General features: G+C 35.0%; 1 protein-coding gene across 5 annotated transcripts in view; it reads left to right on the top strand.

The window, feature by feature from the left end:
* The window catches only part of LOC131431193 (unconventional myosin-IXAb-like), a 169991-nt gene that overhangs the window by 114615 nt on the left and 35432 nt on the right, over positions 1-19944 (top strand). For 3 of the 5 annotated variants that reach the window (XM_058596758.1, XM_058596756.1, XM_058596759.1), the window contains 5 exons: positions 17530-18483; positions 18544-18686; positions 18747-18882; positions 18949-19214; positions 19459-19506. In XM_058596758.1, coding sequence (XP_058452741.1) covers positions 17530-18483; positions 18544-18686; positions 18747-18882; positions 18949-19214; positions 19459-19506 — 1547 coding nt within the window. The remainder of the gene's footprint in view (positions 1-17529; positions 18484-18543; positions 18687-18746; positions 18883-18948; positions 19215-19458; positions 19507-19944) is intronic. The other 2 variants (XM_058596757.1, XM_058596760.1) reach the window with 1 other exon arrangement.

The raw sequence follows: 19944 nt of genomic DNA, 5'->3' as shown, positions 1-19944 counted from the left end.
ATAGTTGAAAATAGAACTAATTGGATTAATTATAGCTTCGTTGGAAAGTCTGAATGTTACAGGAAGATGATCTGAGTCAAAATCAGCATGAGTAATCGGTTCACTACAAATGTGACTTTGATCTGTTAGAACCAGATCAATTGTAGACGGGTTTTTCACGGAAGAGAAACAAGTAGGATTACTGGGATGAAGAACTGTAAAGTAACCAGCTGAGAGTTGATTATGAAGTATTTTACCATTACTGTTATTTTGCCTACAATTCCACTGGACATGCTTAGCATTTAAGTCCCCTATTACGAAAAATTTCGATCGATATCTTGTAAGTTTTTGCAAATCGCCTTTAAAGAAATTTAATTGTTCGCCGGTGCATTGGAATGGCAAATATGCTCCAGCGATGAAATAAATTCCATGAATGGTTTCAACTTCGATTCCCAAGCTTTCAATAACTTTAGTATTGAAAGAAGGTAAAATTCGATGTTTAATTTGCCGTTGGACAAAAATGGCAACTCCACCACCAATTCCAGTAAACCTGTCAAATCGATGAACCACATAATGTGGATTACTTTTCAATTTTACATTTGGTTTAAGAAAAGTTTCTGTCACAATGGCAATATGAATTTTGTGAACTTTGAGAAAATTATAAAATTCATCTTCACTCGATTTCAAAGATCGAGCATTCCAATTTAAAATATTCAAATAATTATTTAACATCACTGTTAAATTTTAAATTCATTATAATATTATTTGCAAATTTCCATCCGATTTGAAATGCTTCAAAAAGTGATGAAGTCGAATTCATTTGGATGATCATTTGAAAAAGTTGATCTTGTAGGTAGATCATTTTATTTTCAGTTATATCGCCTAAATCGACTTCATTTAAAGAAGCGAATGGCATTGAAGGAATATTTGTAGGTAGACTGCCATTAGAAGAAGATGATTTGGTCGGTCTACCTATTAATAAATTGTTTTCGTTAGAAGAAGAACTGCAAGGCGGTCCTGTGTTTTGATTATTTACATTAGAAGAAATAGGAGATAGATTTCTACCTAATATACCAGCATAACTGACATTAGAAGAAGATGATGACGAGGTCGATCTACCTGTCAATAAATTGTTTTCGTTAGAAGACGAATTGGCAGGTGCCTTAGAAGAATTTTCAGGTATGTTCTGTAAATTTAAGGTCGTTGATTTGACTTGTTGTCTAAGCGAACGAGCGTTTAAAATTTTTTCCCTGACAGGACATTTCAAATAATTGGATTTATGATTTCCATTGCAATTTGAACATGAAAATTTATCAGTGGTTTCATTCATTGGACAAGCGTCTTTCGAATGCGATTTACCACAATTCAAACACCGTATATCCATATGACAATTTTTGGTTCCATGACCGAAGCCTTGGCAACGACGACATTGCGTTAAGTTTGCAATACGATTATGCCGTTTATAATGTTCCCAATGAATTTTAATGTGGGAAATGAAACGTACTTTTTCTAAAGTTTTCAAATTGTTTACATCACTTCGATTGAAGTGTATTAGGTAAAGTTCATGGGAAATTCCAGAGCGTGGTTTAGAAGTACCATTCGCTCTTTTTTTCATAAGTATTACTTGGGAAGGGGCAAAACCAAGCAATTCTTTTAGTTCATTTTTAATTTCATCAATACTTTGATCATTTGATAATCCTTTCAAGACAGCCTTGAAAGGTCTGTCTGATTTTATATCATATGAATAAAATTTATGAAGTTTTTCGGACAAATATCGAATAAGACTTTCGTAATCTTCCAATCCATCCACCAAGACTCGACATTCTCCTCTTCGTCCGATTTGAAATGAGACTTTTACTTCCGGGAGAAAAGTAGAAAGCTCAGTACGGAATGCTTTGAAGTCGGAAATCATCACCGTCACTGGTGGCATAGATTGATGTTTCTTCCCAGAACGACAAGCGTCCATTTTGGGAATTTTTGAAGAATTTTCTTCTATGTCGCTACAATCGGATTCAGGAAGAATCTCGTAAATATTGTTAGACGGTATAGGATCAACGGAAGGGAAATCCGTCCGTTGTCTTTTATTTTTACATTCAGATTCTATAAGATCATGAATGTTATTAGAAAAATGTTGAATAACGGATTGTGATTTATTCCGTATTGAATTATTTTTAGCCTTAGGCTTGTTGCCTTTCCGGTTGGACGCAGGCATTTTTGAAATTAATGAAATTTTAAATTAAATTAACTAGGCTAAATTAGTCTTCGATTAGACTCCTAGCTAGCCTTAAAAAAGGCTGATTAATTTCTTAGTCACTCTAATATCACTCTTTGTATCACTTAGTCACTCTAATATCACTCTTTGTATCACTTAGTCACTTAGTTAGTGATTCAGGTAGCCTTGAAAAAGACTGAAGCCTTGAATCAATGAAACTCTAGGTAGCCAGAAAAAAAATTCCAGGAGCCAAGAGCTATACGCGTGCGGTGCGAACGACTGTTCAACACCGACTGAGAACTTGAAGTTAATTTTCTTGTTTTTACGTTCAACTGGACGATGGGTCGAAAATCGATCATTTTTTCTTGTGCTTTACCTAGAAATAGACGTCGTGTCGAGGACCTTCCACCAACAGCAGCAACAATTGGGGACGGATATAGCGTGATGGGTAAGTCGATGCCTTTCACGCAGCCCGCCTGGGTTCGATTCCCAACCCCGCACATAGGGTCAGAAAGTTTTTCGGGCCCGAAGAGGTGAATGACCTTAAGGTTAAAACCTCTATAATCAAAAACAAAAAAAAAAGCAGCAACAATTATTAGTAATCACATTCAGTTTCTGAATACTCGATTCGGGAATTGAACTTTGAACTGAGCCTGAATTTTGGAATTGAATTTGATTCCTGACTTCAGTTTCATAATTTAATTCCTAAATTCAATTTCAGAATTCAGAACCTAAATTCGCAACTTGGATTCTGGAACTAGATTTTGGAACTGAATTCAGTTCCTTAATTCAGGTTCGAAATTCAAGTTCAGAATTGAGTCCAGTTTCGTAATTGTAAATGACCTGAAATCCTGAGCTGGATTCCGAACAGCAGCCGAATTCTGTGAACCTGTTTCATATTTCGAATTTAGTTCTTGAATTCAGTTTCAGTTCCCGAATCCTTGTTCAGAACTGTGGTTCTGGTGCAGATAAATCAAATCATAAATATGCGAAGTTTTCTGTTGGTTTGTTGGTTTCACGTTTCCAATGAATTTAGATTTCTGAGAAAATTGGAAAATTTCACCGCTAGTTGCCCGATATTTGCAGAAAGTATCAATACTGGATTAGAAAAGTCTTTGTTAGAAAAACTTTTTTTTCCTTTCAAAACGCCCATCTTACAATATATGGAAGATTGGCAGGGAACGTAAGTATCTATGTTTGAACGAAATTTCGGCGTTGGCGTTTTCTTTCTGTAATTTGACTTCAATTTTTTAAGATTTCTTTCAGTGTAAAATTCGATAAGTATTTATTTTAGTGTATTCACTCGAAAATTAGACTTATTTTGAGAACATCACCTGCACAAAATTTTTTTGAAGAATTTCCATTTTTTTAATTGCATAAAAATGGTATAAACGCCTAAAACTTTTCTAAAGATAGTTTAGATCTATTTAGAAAAGTTAAAGTGAGCATGACTTTTTGTGATAAAGTTTATATGCTGCCAACTCCGAATACGATTTTGTGCGAAACTCGTCTATTCGAATCCTACACTAAAACAATCGATTTTCAAAATTTAAAGTCAACTTACAAAAAAGGACACCACTTTCGAATTCAATAAAACTTTGTCCCAAGGTAGGTTATTATGTTCCCTTCCAACCGTCCATGTATTGTAAGGCGGACAGTTTTTGTTTCTTTTCCATTACTGATACTTTTTGCAAATATCGTGCAACCAGTATTCTGTGATATATCCTCTCAAATTGAGCTTCATAAAATTTTTGGATGACAAAGACTTTCAGTTTAGTTTATAAAATAAAAAGACACTGTAAAATTTCTTTAAAAAAACCCTGTTTTAATCCACCTAGTGATGTAATGATGCCTTTCTCATATCACTCATTACATCACAAATTTTAATGTGGAATTTGTAAAAACAACTGTTCATTGAATAGAAATAGGAAAGTTTGTTCGGACTTAATCTAACAAACTACAAATCCTGTTTATCCTGTAGTTCCGGAACCGGGAGTATAATCCACAGCAAATTTAGGAATTTCGTTTGAAACTGCAAGATTTTTCCTTTGAACGTATAAGTTTGTGAACATCGATTTAGCCATCTTGAAGGAAAATGAGTGAGACTCTTGTGCAGTTTTTCATCACCATTTCCAATTCTTCCGAAACCGGGTTCAGATGATCGGTATAGCCGAAGTTGTTTTGTTTTGCCAGCAACAAATATGACCTAAAAATTGGAACAGTTTTGAACCTACACAGTAAAAAGTTGTGAAATTTACCTGTGACTTAAATCCGCATACGACTCAAATCATGAGAACGTGATTTGTAAAATGACTGAGTTTTACAATAATGATTTACATATGTGTCGAACATACACTACTATCGAAGCAGACTTGTAAATTTACATGCTTCAGCAATATGTCAGAATGCATTAAATATGCATTAGATCTACTGTGAAAATGAGTCATTTTTGACGCGCGTATATGTCGGTCTCATAAGACGTAAATTTACACGATTTTTTCTAGGTGTGTATTAACAAAACCATTATTAGAAGATTCTGTCAAGATTTTTTCTTTCAAACTTGAATAAAATCAAAAACTTTTTTTGGTACAAACTACCATCACCTTTTCAATTTATAAACAGTTATGTCAAGTGAATATAGATTTTAATATGGCAACCCTGTACGCTGTACAAAATTGAACAAAGCATGCTGTGTAGTAGGCGGTGGTGTTTTCTTCTTCCATACCAGCACATACCGGTTTTGCATAATTTTGTGTGACAGTTTGAAAGTTTTGATACTCATATCCCTATAATTTCGGAACCGGAAGTCAGATCTGGATAAAATGACACAGTATCTTTTGAGACACTGAGAGCTTTAATTTGAATCATGATTTGTGAATTTAGGAAATCGAAGTGAGTTCCGTTTTTCGAACTTTACTTTACTATTACAACTTCGAGCTCTATTTCGATTAAATCAATTAAACGAAATCTAACCAACGAAGCGAACATGCGTTTCTCTTACTTCTGCATATGTAAGTCAAGCTAAACAGCATGAATTAGCAGCATAAAACCTATAGAAGGATTATTACTATTATTATTATTATTATTATTATTATTATTATTATTATTATTATTATTATTATTATTATTATTATTATTATTATTATTATTATTATTATTATTATTATTATTATTATTATTATTATTATTATTATTATTATTATTATTATTATTATTATTATTATTATTATTATTATTATTATTATTATTATTATTATTATTATTATTATTATTATTATTATTATTATTATTATTATTATTATTATTATTATTATTATTATTATTATTATTATTATTATTATTATTATTATTATTATTATTATTATTATTATTATTATTATTATTATTATTATTATTATTATTATTATTATTATTATTATTATTATTATTATTATTATTATTATTATTATTATTATTATTATTATTATTATTATTATTATTATTATTATTATTATTATTATTATTATTATTATTATTATTATTATTATTATTATTATTATTATTATTATTATTATTATTATTATTATTATTATTATTATTATTATTATTATTATTATTATTATTATTATTATTATTATTATTATTATTATTATTATTATTATTATTATTATTATTATTATTATTATTATTATTATTATTATTATTATTATTATTATTATTATTATTATTATTATTATTATTATTATTATTATTATTATTATTATTATTATTATTATTATTATTATTATTATTATTATTATTATTATTATTATTATTATTATTATTATTATTATTATTATTATTATTATTATTATTATTATTATTATTATTATTATTATTATTATTATTATTATTATTATTATTATTATTATTATTATTATTATTATTATTATTATTATTATTATTATTATTATTATTATTATTATTATTATTATTATTATTATTATTATTATTATTATTATTATTATTATTATTATTATTATTATTATTATTATTATTATTATTATTATTATTATTATTATTATTATTATTATTATTATTATTATTATTATTATTATTATTATTATTATTATTATTATTATTATTATTATTACTATTATTATGATTATTATTATTATTATTGCATCACTACACAACTGGAACGGTATTACTGCACTACCGACTGTGCAAATTGCATATTTTTTCAAATAAATTTGAATTCAATGACATTCGTTTATTCTTTTGGTAGCATTCATCATAGAATAGCTAAATTTTTATCAACCGCAGAACTGTCTTTAAACAATATTACACACCGGTAGCAGACATCCGTAACCGTTTCGATTTCTTCGTAACTGCGGAACCGGAAGTTGGATCCGGATAAAATTTCACAGTAGCTTTAAAGATAATATGAGCTTTAATTCAAATCAAGATATATGAAAATCAGTTAAAGCATCGCAGAGAAATCGAAGTGAGTTCTATTTTGAAGTTTTTCTGCACCACTTTCGGTGCTTCCGGAGCAAGAAAAGGGGGGATTAGTAGTGCCGAAATAAGCTTTTATGCCCACAAACAAATAAGCTCTGTCAACTGGAAGAATTTATCAGACAGTTTTATGGGATTTGTACCTGTTTTGGACCATGATTTGTGAAAAAAATACTAATGAAAATGGTAATTTTCCACTTCTCACGCTTCAGTTTCGAAGCCGAAAGTCGGATCCGGATAAAATTTTCTAGAAATTTTTAGGAAACTATAAGACATTTCATTTGTATCTTAGTTTGTGAAAATCGGTTGAGCCGTGTCAAAGAAAATTAAGTGCACACTTTTTCTCTAATTATTACCATGTAACATACTACCATGTAACTTCGGAACCATAAGTCGGATCCAAATGAAATTCATTAGCAGACCATGGAACTACACAGAAAGAAAAGATGAAACTTACACGACATGTAAACCAATAGTACTATTAAACAGACGTCAGTTGAAACGAAAATCTGATTTAAAACCATGATTGATGTAAAATTACATTGAAATGCATTTACTTTTTCATTGAACAAGGCTGTATATTTACAAATCGCTTAGTTTTGTAATGTAACTTTCCATTCAATTACCTGCTCCAAATATGTGCCTGAAAGTAAATGTAAATTCACAAAATATTTTTATCTGTGTATCTTTTATTTGAATCTTAGTTTGTGAAAATCGTTTAAGCCATCAGTGTACCAAAGTAGTGCATATTTTTGTTACATACAGACACACATACACACATGATATTCGGCCCCCCGGCCGAGAAAATTTTGCCAACTGCGAATATAATTTAGTGCGAAATTCGTCATATTTAAGTCACTTATAAAATGAAAAATTTTTAACAAACGACTTTATCAAAAAAATGTTCAATTATATGCATATTTCCATGCGAATGAAAATTAATCATCATGTTTTGAAACCTCCTCCGAAAATGTTTTCTGGGTACGCAACTGGTTCTTTTTATTTAAAGTGTCTCTTCGTGTAATTATCTGTTTTTTATCTGAATTAATTATCTGACTTTTTTAAGCTGCAAGTGTTGGACTAACATCGCTTACAATTCCTTTGCCGGTCCAAATTCGGGCCTGACCGACGTCGGTACGCGGAGCTATTCTGGGGTTGCTAGAAGATGTACATTGGAGAAGGAATTGCCACCGGTCTGATCATTTTGAAAATCTTTCTACAATTTCAGCTAACCCCGATCATTAACGAGGTAACAATCAAGGGGGCTCGCTTAAACTAAATGCAAACCCCGCTTTTGCCAGTCATGTTCGGGTGGGTGAGAACATGTACAATTTGTTGTTAGTTGGTTCAAAACTGGCCATGACCTAAAATACACTCAACACCCTACAAGAATTTTCAATCGTAAACTGTCCAATTCGACATAAATATCTCACGAACACACGATGCTTAAGTTTACTTCCGAACCACAGCAAGCCCAGTGACTATGACTACTACACACCTCTACGGTTTCTCCTACTCTTGCTTTCGTTTGCTCTGTCTCGCGCGAGTTTGTCAACAAACATGGCAAAATTAATTTGTTTTGACGTCTACATCCGAATAGTAGTAACAGCAGCAGCAACAGCAGCAACAGCAGTCATTGCTTAAACAGCTTCGACGCCGACGACAATGACGACATGCTGAAAGTCTCTTCACCCTTTTGGGTCACATGATATATAAAAAAAATCAGCCAACCATTCGGTATATGAATTGAGTTAGCACTGCACAGTGGTAACTGACGGTTGGTCAAAATGTTGTCCTTAAACATTCGTAGGTAAACTGACAACTGTTTGGAGTGATGAGGTAATTACTGATGTTGCAAACACCGTCCCAAGGAGTAATAGCAACTAGCAGTCTTCAATTATTGGTGCGAAAATAAGCCCCTAGTACTTTATCGTAATTGAGTTCGCATGATCGGTGACTGTGTGCGCGGATCCAGTGGAACGCTAATTGACGCAGAATACTTCACTGCTACGGCAATTGGTTTCACTGTGTACGACAAATTAACCATGTATGATTCAATCTAATTGCGCTTGTTAAAATTTCTGTTCGGTTGAATTTATGATGCATCGGGTACAATTGTGCCTATAGTTGCACTACAAAACGACGCAAAGCGGACAGCCTTGTTTGTTTGCTTGTTTTGTAGCAAAGTGTCACACAAGTGCTGTATGACCGGCCGTTCGTCTTTCTTACCGAATGCATCAATTTGTGCGAAGTGCCGTTGAATGCGTTTCGTATATAGTTGAATTGTTTCTGTTTGAGAAAGGTTCAGATAATTTCGAGGAACGGCTCCCGCGAAGATGCGTTCAATGATAATTCCACTGATGAATAAAATCGTTTTGGTTCCATCAATACATTCGCAATCAGTCGAGTCGATGAGCTTAGCCATTTATTTATTGCTCATTTTCAATTATTTTCATTAAGCCGTGCACGCATTTTAAAATCATTGTTATGGAAACTGTTTTATTGAACGTGTCATCTTCGAATTATCAGTGCATCAGCAGTCTCTGGTGAACTGCGAACACCACTTAACGGTTCACCATAAACCGCTAAGAAAACTGAAAGTGCCATGTCTTCACTGAAGTGCCGAAAAAACGAATCTTAGTGACGGCTTTCTGAACATCAGCACAAACCGGGACACATGCAGTACCAAAACCTCTAAGTAACTACTATCTGGTGGCGTTAGCAGCTCAACATAAACTGTTAATGCGCTGCTCAGATGAAGAAAAAAATGTTAAAAATAAAATAAATAGTTTATGCATTTAGCACAAAGCGGTACCCGTGCAGTGCCAAAACTCAGGTATTAACTTTTTATTCAAATTAATTTACTAAATATTCCAATGTTCCTCGGGTTAATGTGGAAAAATGCTTCGAATTTAGTGAATAGGTCTGATTGCAAAATTTATAGTTTGTTTTCACTTTTATGTTTCGATCATTTCCCAACAAACGCCACACGGCTATATGACACCCTATAATGAAACTGAAAAGGAACTAACCAGCTCATCTCTCATCAGTAGTTGTTACCCTTTGAAGTTGATGTAGGTAATGACGCCCGTATGCTATTTGATGCAAATTTTTCATGCTTCCAAAGTTCAATACTCTATTTTTGATCTGTTTGATTTTTTTCATGATCAAACCATGATTATTTAGAAACGAGGTATACTGACAGGATATCCAAAAGGGTAAAAAAAACCCTTTGAGTTGAATAACTATTGCTGTTTAACTTCTAGTATCACATCCAGAGTTGAGCGGAGGTAGAGAACCCGTAATTGCCTTTTTCTAGACACAACGGGTACCACTGCATCTTCATGGGATTCACAAGAGAAGAATTGTCTTAGTATGAATGGGTGATATGCTTCTGTCAATGGAAATAATAGTGCACGAAACGGCTGATTCTGGAATTCCTTAAAACTACAGACAGCCGGCTGTCTAGAGATTTTGCGTTTCATACATTTATATTTCTTACTAATCCGATGGATTATAGTTCCTCTACAATGGCATTATAGATACTTTTCACAGATTGCTCAAAATGTGCACTTGAAAAAAAATCAATTAATCATACATACATTAAAAGAGACAGAATTGATTATTGAATTGAAAATTGTTAGAAATCTCCATGATTATTCAAGAATATGTTAAAAAAATTGCATGTGCTATGAACTTTATAGTACTTGTTATTTGGGAAATTACGCTCATTATTTTTCCGGAACATTTTGTATGCTACCATTGCCGCAATATTATAAAAAAAACCCTGTTTTAATCCACCTAGTTGTGTAATGATGCCTTTCTCATAAAGACTGTCCCAGAAAGTATGGACGCAACCAAAAACCGCTGCCATTTCGCAATGGTTCAGAATCTATCAATTTTTGTGGCTGCGTCCTGTTATTTACACTCTTCTCTAACCACTTGTGCAGTTGTTTATTCGTGTTCATTAGTTTGTTTCGAAATGCGTGGACTTTCAGCAGAACAACGTCGAAAAATTGTGTACAAATTTTACAAGCAAAAATGGTAGGAGTAAGTGAAAAAGCCGTGCGAAATGCAATCAGGAAGTTCGGTGAGGATAACACCTTTGAGGATTAACCGAAAACGGGTCGAAAAAGAGGTCCTGCTAACCCTTAGTTGGATAAACGTATACTGAAGGTGTTCGAGCAAAAGAAGGAGGTTTCAAGTCGGGATGTGGCCAAAAAAGTGGGCACTTCGAAGTCAAATGTTCTTCGTGCTAAAGAACGTTTGAATCTTCGAATCTATAAGAAGCAGAAACAACCCAAACGTTGTCCAAAACAAGAAGCATCGATCAGGCCGAGGGTTCGAAAGCTGTACAATACGATTCTTGCTGGAAATTTGAACTGCATAATCATGGACGACGAAAACTACGTGAAACTCGATAACAAATCCTTGCCGGGACCACAATATTAAACGGTGCGAGAAGGGCAAGTGTTAAACCAAAACCGAAAAATTTGGTAAGAAAGCTATGGTCTGGCAAGCAATTTGTAGCTGCGGTAAGATTTCGAAACCCTTCATCACCACTGCTTCAATGAACAGCGAAATATACATCAAGGAATGTTTACAAAAACGATCTCTACCCATGATTCGAAGCCACAAGGATCCTATTGTCTTCTGGCCAGATCTTGCTTCTTTCCACTACTCGAAATCAACGGTAGAATGTTATACTACCAAAACTGTCACTTTCGTCCCAAAAAACATGAATCCACCAAATTGCCCACAACTTCGACCGATTGAGGAATTTTGGGCATTAACGAAGGAACATCTTAGGAAACATGTCTCAGCAGCCGCGCCATCTATGAGAAAAGTTAGAACACATATTTTCTTTTTTTTTTCACATTTTGCCCCATAACTCCCGAACCGGAAGTCGGATCCAAATAATATTCAGGAATTTCGTATGGGACCACAAGACCTTTCATTTGAATCTAAGTTTGTAAAGTTAGTGCAAAAAAACGTTACATACGAGGTCTGTTCAAAAAGTACCCGGAATTCTCATTTTTCTAAAAAAATATTTATTTATTCGTCTACATCTATATGGTCCCTTCAAAGTTATTCCCCCTAGATATAATACACTTATGCCAGCGTTTTTTCCAGTCTTAGAAACACCCCTGATAGTCACTTTTTGTAATGCTCTGTAGCACTCTCAGCGATTCTGCCTTTATCTCTTCAATCGATGAAAAACGCTGTCCTTTCATGGGTCTCTTCAACTTTGGGAACAGGAAAAAATCACACGGAGCGATATCTGGTGAATAAGGAGGTTGGGGCATGATTAAAGTCTTGTAATGCGTTTGTTTTTTTGATCAAAATTCAGCAGTTTTGGAACGAATTTTGTTGCCACTCGTTTCATGCCCAAAACATTTGAAAAAATATGATGGCATGAGCCAACTGATATGCCAACTTCATCAGCAACTTCTCTAATAGTGATTCGGCGATCATCCATAATCATTTTTTCCACTTTTCCCACATTTTCATCGATTATTGACGTGCTGGGTCGACCGGAGCGTTCGTCGTCTTCAACGTCTTCGCGGCCATCTTGGAAACGCTTATACCACTCGTAAACACTTGTTTTTTTTCATAGCAGACTCACCGTAGGCTCTCTGTAACATTTTGCACACTTGGTTACACTTTATTTCATTTTTCACGCAAAATTTAATACAAATTCTTTGACTCTTCACTTCTTCCATTGTTTAAACTAACAAAAATCGCCGAGCTCAAAAAAACACGTCTACACCAGTCGCTACAAGACAGAATGTAAACAATGAATACAGCTGAAAATTTCACCATACATTAGGGACATATGTACCAACACAATAAAAAAAAATTTGACCACCGGACTCTCCAGACGCGCGCAATTAAAAAATTCCGGGAACTTTTTGAACAGACCTCGTACACACATACGCACATACACACACAGACATTTTGCGTACTCGACGATCTGAGTCGAATAGTATATGACGCTCGGTTCAAAAGTCGGTTTTCACAGTGATTGCATAACCTTTCTATATGAGAAAGGCAAAAATGCGATAAGCAACGCGGATTAATTGAGCCAGATGCCGCTGACGCATTATAAGTCGTGTTGAATAGATGAATGAGGAGCAATTCGAAATAATAAAACCAGAAAATATGACAAAATCAGGATTGACTTGCTTCGATTTGGATAAAACTTTGTACATGTCTGCAATATGGCAAACAATTTGTGTTGAACAAATGGAGGTATCATTATTTTTTTGTTTCCGTTATAGAGGTTTTAGCCTTAAGGTCTTTCGCCTCTTCGGGCCAGAAAAACTTTCTGATCTTATGTGCGGGGTTGGGAATCGAACCCAGGCTGGCTGCATGGAAGTCATCGACTTACCTTTCACGCCTATACCCGTCCCCAAACGTATCGCCTATATACGTTTTAAAAGACGAATATATTTCGTGGTAACTAAGAAACTGTTGTTTGTACAACAATGGTGTCTAAGAAAAAAATTCAGAAAATCAACCCGGCACTCTAAAAATGTACACATAAAAAAAATTAATACACTGATGAAATATAAATATTTTTAATTAAAAATTTGAAGTTTGGCGGAAGCCTACAATACCTTAGAATGAAAATATTGCAGAAAATTGAAGATGTGTTTTTTCAACTTTACGTTTTTTTTGTCTTATTTTTGAGAATGCGTTCAATTTTTTATCAGTGTTTATTTTTTTCAAAGTACCCAGTTGATTACCGGCAATTTCATTTTGGTTACGGTTTGAAGAGAGTGTATTTTGTAATATTTACGCACTTTCCTTAAATTAGTCTTCAGTCGAATTGGTCTCTCCATCCGTGCAAAACAAATGGTATTTAAATGCTTTTTTCTCATCAAAAACATAAAGCTTTGTAAATGCCTTCAATTTGCTTTATCTGTAACTTTTTATTTCATGAAAAATATTTCAAAATAAATAAAAAATGCGATTTATTTTTCAGTCTTTACTGGAAAATTTTATATATTTTTCATCTTTTTCCAGTACATAGTGCTTGGTTGAATTTCTGAACTTTCGTCTTGGACATGATTTTTTATACAAGTAACAGTTTTCGAGTTACAACGTTTTGAAGAAAGTGCTTGCAAAAATACTAACGCCGTTTTGAAAATCAGTCTTGAGTTGAATTAGTCTCTCCATACCTGCAGAACATATCCTTTGCTGTATGAGACGTGTGCAAAATTTCATCCAGATCGGAATATGTGAAATCAGATAACTTGTTTGTTATTTCTGAAATATTACAATACAATTTAGGACTGCGTGTTGCAGTCCGTTTTATATCAATGGAGGCGAATGGTAGAAATCTGAGAAGTATTTGTGTGAAAACTTTCTATGGAAGCAGTTATTTTTGAGGTTATTTAGCTCGATATGATTGATATAAACTTCGTTAATTTTATAATATATTGCATAGAAGAATAGACCGATCAAATATAGCCATTTCAAAAGGCATTTTTGCCTTTCTCATAAAAAAGATTCTGTTTTTGAAAAGAGTTTAGGGACCGTTCATAAACAAAGTAGACCAAAATGAAACTAATGGTATAAATGGCTTAACTAACAAAATGAACTTTTTCCCGCTGATTTTTCTCAGAGATGGCTAATCCGATTTCAACAAACTTGAACTCGTCAAAATTTGACAGAATGTGTATAAAAGTGTTGCCAACGTTGAGAGAATACAAGTTTACCGATTGAACAAGCGCGGGAATTTTAAAATGAAAATTCCGGTTCTTTTTTGATCATAAGGTACAGGCATTAGAAATGAAATTTTCCATCACTTGACAATTAGGTCTTCATGATTTAAATCTAATGAGGGATTAAGTAACATTAAAATTTTTTTGGTGTGTAGATTAGCATGAATTTTACTGGTTTGGACTGTAACTTGCATTCTGCTATCAAGTGCGACTGTATTAATTTAAATGTACCTTTTACCAGTCAAGCATATGTGTGCTTTTGTGACTCAGTCGATTAACAGACGTACTTCGTGATCCAATGATTCTCGGTTCAAGTCGAGGTAGTCTTAGCGAGGGCTATCAGTCAGTATTCATTTTATTTATTTATTTATTTATTTTTTGTCGTGAATACGACTTACTTTACTATGGGGCGCCTTTTCAAAATTTGCCATATGGAAGAATGGGCAGAACTTAATCGTGAATATCTCAACTTGTATTAATTGCAGCAACATAATTTTTTCACTATTTCATCAAAAATATGATCAGGAATTTAGGATACTATTTTGAACAGTGTGAGATAACCACAAACAACTAAAATATTAAGTTTTCTCAAAATTTGAAAACAACGCGGAAAACACCTTACTTTTGCTTGGGTTTTTCGCGCAAGGACGACGATTTTAAGGTAGTCAGGCACATATCTTCAACGTTATAAAAGGGAAACCGTGGTCGAAAATCGATCATTTCTTTTTATGCGCTGGATGGAAGCAGACGTTGGGGCGAGAAGACGCATTCAAACAGCGGCATCGGAGAGCGCGTAGTTCTCCTTTGCCTTCCGGTCGTCAAGGTGAGAAGACGCATTAAACCAGTTTCGCATCATTTGACACTGCGAGCGAATGTGTTGCGGTTTGTACGCAAAGCTAGTTTCAACTAAAACAAGAGCGATTGCATCATGCAACAGAGCTGCTGGTCGTTTGCATTTGAGAGAAAGAAAACGAAAAGTGGGCAACATTATATAAAATCAGCCGTTCTAATGGCTCTAAATGTTATCTAAAGAACTATTAAGATAACTTCTTTGCAAATCGAAGGTAAAAATCATCAGTTTAGCGAATATCCAAAATAATTTGATTTCCTTCGTCCACTTTTCGCTATGCGAAGATCGTTCGAGGAAAAAATTCCGAACTGTGCAAAATATCGTAGAAAATTTCACAATTTGGACCTTCTAAAAGGCAGAAATGAATCCTGTACAGCATCTTGATAGTTTCTTTCAATGAAATATGCAAATCCAAAATGAGATAATCGACGTCAAAAAACGTTCAAAATTCTAGTAGTGAAAAGGGGGAAAGTTACACAATTCGGAAGTATAAAGAAATCGTGTCATTTTTATTCGTATTCACGACATCCAGTTATGTCTCTGACATTACACACCCGTATTGTTTAAATTTCATGTCATGGAATTCAAGACACAATATTGAATGTTCTTCCAAGTAAATTGGCGTGAACTGCGACGCTCCATTTATGTGCATCTAATAAGATGTAACATGACAGGGTTTTTTCGAAGTGTGTATTATTGCTAATACTTTCGGTTTAGCGGATGTTGTCGAATAAGCGTTGAAGTACGTTTATTTGAATCATTCTAAATGGACCCAAATATATCTACACATTTAGAAAAAAATCATGTAAACTTACGTCTCCAAAGACCGACATATTCGAGTATCGAAAATGACACATTTTTACAGTTGTAATAATACAATATTCTTGCAGTTTGAGTTATTTTATAGTTCCTGAGTAAATTTTAAGTTCCATGATTTTTTTTGCTGTGCATGTAAAGTTGTGTCGAAAATTAGCTTGATGAAAAAATGTTTTATGTGACTATTTGAATGGCAAGTGAAAGGTATTATAACATCACTAGGTGTATATTTTCGGTGAGAAACGGTGTTATATTCAATCACCGATAGTTCGTTATAATTGTTATAGTTAACCTGCGAAAATTCATCATTTCGGCTTAATAAAATTATTTCCAGTATAATTTCAGTCAAGTATTGAAGTAGAACAATGGGAACGTTCGAAAATAGTATCGCTGGATCAATAACTCTCCACGGATACAAATCCATCGCCGTTACCATGATTAAGAAATCAAGAAAATCATGAAACATTACTTTTCATGACACCATGCCTATTACTGATGATTTTGTGAGTAAATTCCATGAAAATTGACATGATTTAAATCATTTTGTTCATAATATCATTAATAATAGGTTTGATCTCCAGAGAAGACACGTTTCATGATTTTCATAATTTCTTAATCATGGTACCGGCAAAGGAAAAGACAAAGGCTCTAAGTTTGTCAAATATTCAACTTCACCATCCGATGAACTCATTACATCGATTCTAGTTCAACTTGCATACCCTGAGCATATGACGACAGTAGTGACGACAATCCTATTAGGCAATAAATTTGTTCCCATGTTCGTTCGTGCCAAGACTGCCGGGAAGTCGAGAAACCGCACTCGGGTGTGTATCACATACCGTGCATCGGAATTTAGCATAATAAATGATGACGCAGAAGGATGCTTGAAAATGTTGATTATATCGACAAAAATTCAACCAGAACCAGAACGTCTAATGAAAATGTTCGTTTCACTTTCATTCAATGACGATGACGTCACGTCAGACTCAGTACACACTCAGACTTTTCCGGATGACGAGATTGGCATCAGGCCATCCGTGAAAATACATCTGCTTCTTCTGGTCGTGACGTGAAACCGCCCCGCAGCTGGAATTCGAATTAAAACATTCACAATTGACAGTGAGTAATTCGCTGTCTGCTTGCTGTGGTCTACCGGCTGTAGACCATTCTGAGAACTACTGATACTCACAGTTCTGGCGTTGAACGGATCGATTCTCATATTGCGTGGAGTGAGTTAGGATCGGGATTTTGAAGATGAATAATGTTTTGACAATGTATGAACTATTTAATTTCATCCATCATTTAAAATCATCAATATATTTATAAAAGTTTCTCATGACACGTTTGAAATCGGATTGTTTACTAGCACTAGATACGAGATCATTTCCGATATGTAAAACTTCCATTACAATCATAACTCATAAAACTGTTTCCGTTTCGTTTTTTTTATTTTTCCTTCCACACAGTGCATCGTAATCAGCGGCGAGAGCGGTTCCGGTAAAACCGAAAGCACCAACTTTCTGCTGCACCATCTGACGGCACTGTCCCAGAAGGGAGCCCACGGTTCGGGTGTGGAACAAACGATCCTGAGTGCCGGTCCCGTGCTGGAAGCATTCGGCAATGCCAAAACGGCACACAACAACAACAGCAGTCGCTTCGGAAAGTTTATTCAGGTGAACTACCGGGAGAATGGGATGGTTCAGGGTGCGGTAGTGCAAAAATATTTACTGGAAAAGAGCCGAATAGTGTCCCAGGGTTACTACGAAAGAAACTACCATGTGTTTTACTATCTGCTATCGGGGGCGACGGAACAGGAACGGATCGCTTTGCATCTGCTTCCGGCGGATAAGTATCACTACCTGAACGCAAAAAATCTTACGCTGGAGAACTGCGATGAAAAGTATGAATTTTCTCGCTTAAAGCAAAGCATGGAAATGGTGGGCTTTTCGGCAGAAAAACAGAGACGTTTGTTTGCTGTTCTGTCGGCTGTTCTGTTACTGGGAAACGTGGAATTCTTCCCGAAGAAATCCACTTACCACCACGATGAAAGTGTTCAGGTTCGAAACCCGGAGGTCGTCGGACTGATATCGGAATTGTTGCGGGTGAAGCAGGAAACGCTACTGTCGGCACTGACCTCGAAACGGGTGAAGGCCAGCGGGGAAACGTTGATCATGCAGTACAAGCTCCCGGAGGCGATCGCCGCCCGGGATGCCCTGGCGAAGTGTCTGTACGGGGCACTGTTCGATTGGATTGTTCTGCAGGTGAACCACGCACTGCTAAACAAGGACCAGACGATGCACACCGGCCATTCAATCGGGGTGCTCGACATTTTTGGATTCGAAGATTTTGGACTGCAGAATAGCTTCGAGCAGTTGTGCATCAACTACGCCAATGAGCATTTACAGTATTATTTCAATTTGGTATGCAGTAAGATCAGGATTTGTAGAAAACCCTATTCATAACCTTTTTTTTCATTTTAGCACGTGTTCAAATATGAGCAAAAGGAGTATAAGCGGGAAGGTATCAAGTGGACTGATATTGAATTTTTGGATAACTCAGGATGTCTTCAACTGTTCGAGTCAAAACCGTCGGGTTTGCTTTGCATTTTGGATGATTTATGCAAGTAAGTTCTGAATTTTTTTCACTGATTGTTAGAAATTTTTAATTAACCGTTGACTATCAGCTTTCCCGGAGCTACCAACGAAACGTTACTGCAAAAATTCAACAGTGTCCATAAAGATAATCAGTTCTACGAGAAACCCCAACGAAAGGAAAATGCATTTATCATCAAACATTACGCGGGAAAAGTCAAATATCAGGTGAACTGTTACAAATTTAGATAAACTAAAAAAAACACAGACTCAAACTGTGATTTTCCGTTTTAGGTGGCCGAAATGCGCGAGAAGAATCTCGACTTGATGCGGCAGGATATTGTCAGTGTGCTGAAAAACTCGAGCATGGCGTTCGTACGGGAGCTGGTCGGTGCCGATCCGGTTGCCGTGTTCCGGTGGGCCATTCTGCGTGCATTTTTTCGTGGCTACTTTGCATTTAGGTCGGCCGGCATCAAACACCGCAAGGAACGGGCCGATCAGTCCTACAACAAGCTCTCCACCAAGAGTCGCTACCGTGCTCCGAACGAGAGCATCGTAAGGTGAGTGGTTTCTGGTCCTTTGTGGGCGATCCCTGCTAGAATATTGTGCAATCCATGCCGTCGTTTAGTTCGATATGTGCAGTCCCTCGCAGTCATTTACTACATACTCATTTTGTTGTGAAGGGGGGCTATGGTGAAACTTTCTGAATTTCCACAGCGTGACGTCTTGTCTCCAACCAATGTATTGTTTTCCATTGTTTCTTTTCTCTCCGTAAACGTGCATACGTTCATTTGCCTCCCATAGCCATCTAGTGACGGTTTCATCGGTGAACTTAACTATTAACCGAATCGCGTAAGTGGAGACACCTTGATTGTCAAAGGCTATTTATGTTCTTGTTTTTTTATTTGTATTTCACTTTTCGTCTCTGGATTCTGCGATTGCTTTTCATGATTCTACATGTTGTTGTTTTGTTCTCGTGTCTTGTGATGAATAGTGTTTCTGTTGTGTCTGGTTCCGGGGATATTGATTTGTTTAAATATGTTAAACATGCTTTCACGTGTTTTAGTTATCAAAAATCAGCCGCTATGGCATCGAGCTTAGTTGTGATTTTGCCTGAATGATATCCTGCTTGGTTATTGGAATTTAAAATTGTTTTGTTTTCGAGTTGTTCATAGCAAACAATAAATGGATTGACAATGTCACGTTGTTCCTGAACAAAGTCAAGTTTAGGAGGGAGAGGGTTGAAAAATGACATAATTTATTGCTTGTTCTACCACTGTTAATTGACTT

This window comes from Malaya genurostris, chromosome 2 (genome assembly GCF_030247185.1).
Source record: "Malaya genurostris strain Urasoe2022 chromosome 2, Malgen_1.1, whole genome shotgun sequence".
NCBI lineage: Eukaryota > Metazoa > Arthropoda > Insecta > Diptera > Culicidae > Malaya > Malaya genurostris.
This window is presented reverse-complemented; position numbering and strand designations above follow the sequence as displayed.